The following is a 1,641-nucleotide window of genomic DNA, read 5'->3' on the forward strand; positions in this document are numbered from 1 at the left end:
TCTCTCTCTCTCTCTCTCTCTCTCTCTCTCTCTCCCCCCCCTCTCAGCTGACAGGTTGTGTCAGTGTAATGAGCTGTCTGCAGTGTGTGACATTAACTGTTGCTGTGACAGAGAGTGTTCAGAGGAGGTGTCTCTGTTCACCAGCTGCTCCGTCTCCTCTGTCAGGAGGTAAGGTCCAAACAGACCAGGGCCGAGCCCTGACCCACTGACACCACTGACATCTGTTTATACCGTCTGTGGATTTAACACAACACCACAGTAAAATGAATATCACATTGTTTACTTTGACATTAGATCAGTCGTTTCCATATTTCCTTACAAATACAGCTGACCACTGGAAATGACGGGTTATGTTCTTAAAGTACCCGCAAAACGGGAAAAAACCACAACTTTGGATGTAGGGAAAGAAAGAATCTACTTTATTTTTTGTGTGTATATTTATTTTTCCACAAAAAAGTAAACATTGGGGAGGATATCTATGGTTTCTGAATAAAAAAACAATAAATAAACTGAAATTCTATCAAATCTGCAAGTTTTGAACTTCCTGATTATAATAATATGTTTGTGGTTTCAGGAAACGCTAAGAATGAACTTTGACTTATTTATATGAAACTGATCCTCTTTGGATCTATGTGGTTCATGTTTTACATTATTCATAATAAATAAACTCCCATCAGAAACAGAGACAGATTATCTGATCTTGTTTTTATCCATCACAAGATGGCCTTTGTTCAAAACCCTAACTAAATGTAACAGATTATATGTTGACCCTTTATTTGACTAAATGTGATGTAAAGAAACTTTGAAGCTAAAGTTGGTAAACAGGTGATCTGATGCTCCAGAACAATACAAAGTAGAATAATATCTGTTTCTGCACTTGAACAGCAGAATGCACTGCATCACTGCTGCAGATGATGCTCCTTGTCTGAGTGTATGTGTCAAACACTTTGCAGCGTCAGTGAGCAGCTCTGCAGCCAGAACACAGCTCAGTACTCTGTAAGGACCAGGATCGATGGTTACTCAGAGCTGCAGGCAGCTTCCCAGACGGAGACCAACCCTGATGTCTTCTGCATCCAGTCACACAGTGAGTCATCACATGTTTGTTGCCATTAAAGGTGGAATCATAAAGGGTTGTCTTTGAGTTCAATCTGTAACAGACTGATATGTTCATGTTGTACCCCACCGAGGCTCCGCCCCCAACACTGAACAGAGTTAGGAAGGTACAGAAGCTGGTTACAACAAACACAGAACAACAATAAAATAAAATAAAATCTGAAAAATCAGACATGAATCAACAAATGCAATAAAATATAAACCAGGATGATTCTGGTCAGAACAGCCCACTGACGGTGTCTGAAACAGAAGGTAATAACTAGGATCAGGAGCTGTGATGAATCAAGATTAGGAGGTTAGAACAGCGAAGGGAGCTCACATTGGAGGGAATCCTGTCAGTCCGATGGGAGAAACTGAGGAGGTTTGATTGAATACTGAGGATAAAATATAATAAAATATAAAATATAATAAAACTGAGGATAGATTTGAAGATTGTTCAAATCTGTAATATTTGGTCTAAAAATGTGTTTTTGCTGCTTATATGGGTAGAGCAGTGGTACTGCAGGCTAATTTACATATTGGTTAACG

General features: G+C 39.4%; 1 protein-coding gene across 2 annotated transcripts in view; it reads left to right on the forward strand.

The window, feature by feature from the left end:
* LOC106529584 (tectonic-1) overlaps positions 1-1,641 on the forward strand; it is a gene marked incomplete at its 5' end in the record, with an annotated part of 30,106 nt that overhangs the window by 7,666 nt on the left and 20,799 nt on the right. For both annotated transcript variants that reach the window (XM_014025052.1, XM_014025054.1), the window contains 2 exon segments: positions 48-168; positions 954-1,084. In XM_014025052.1, the coding sequence (XP_013880506.1) occupies positions 48-168; positions 954-1,084 (252 nt within the window).

The sequence above is a fragment of the Austrofundulus limnaeus genome, unplaced genomic scaffold (assembly GCF_001266775.1).
Source record: "Austrofundulus limnaeus strain Quisiro unplaced genomic scaffold, Austrofundulus_limnaeus-1.0 Scaffold453, whole genome shotgun sequence".
Classification (NCBI taxonomy): domain Eukaryota; kingdom Metazoa; phylum Chordata; class Actinopteri; order Cyprinodontiformes; family Rivulidae; genus Austrofundulus; species Austrofundulus limnaeus.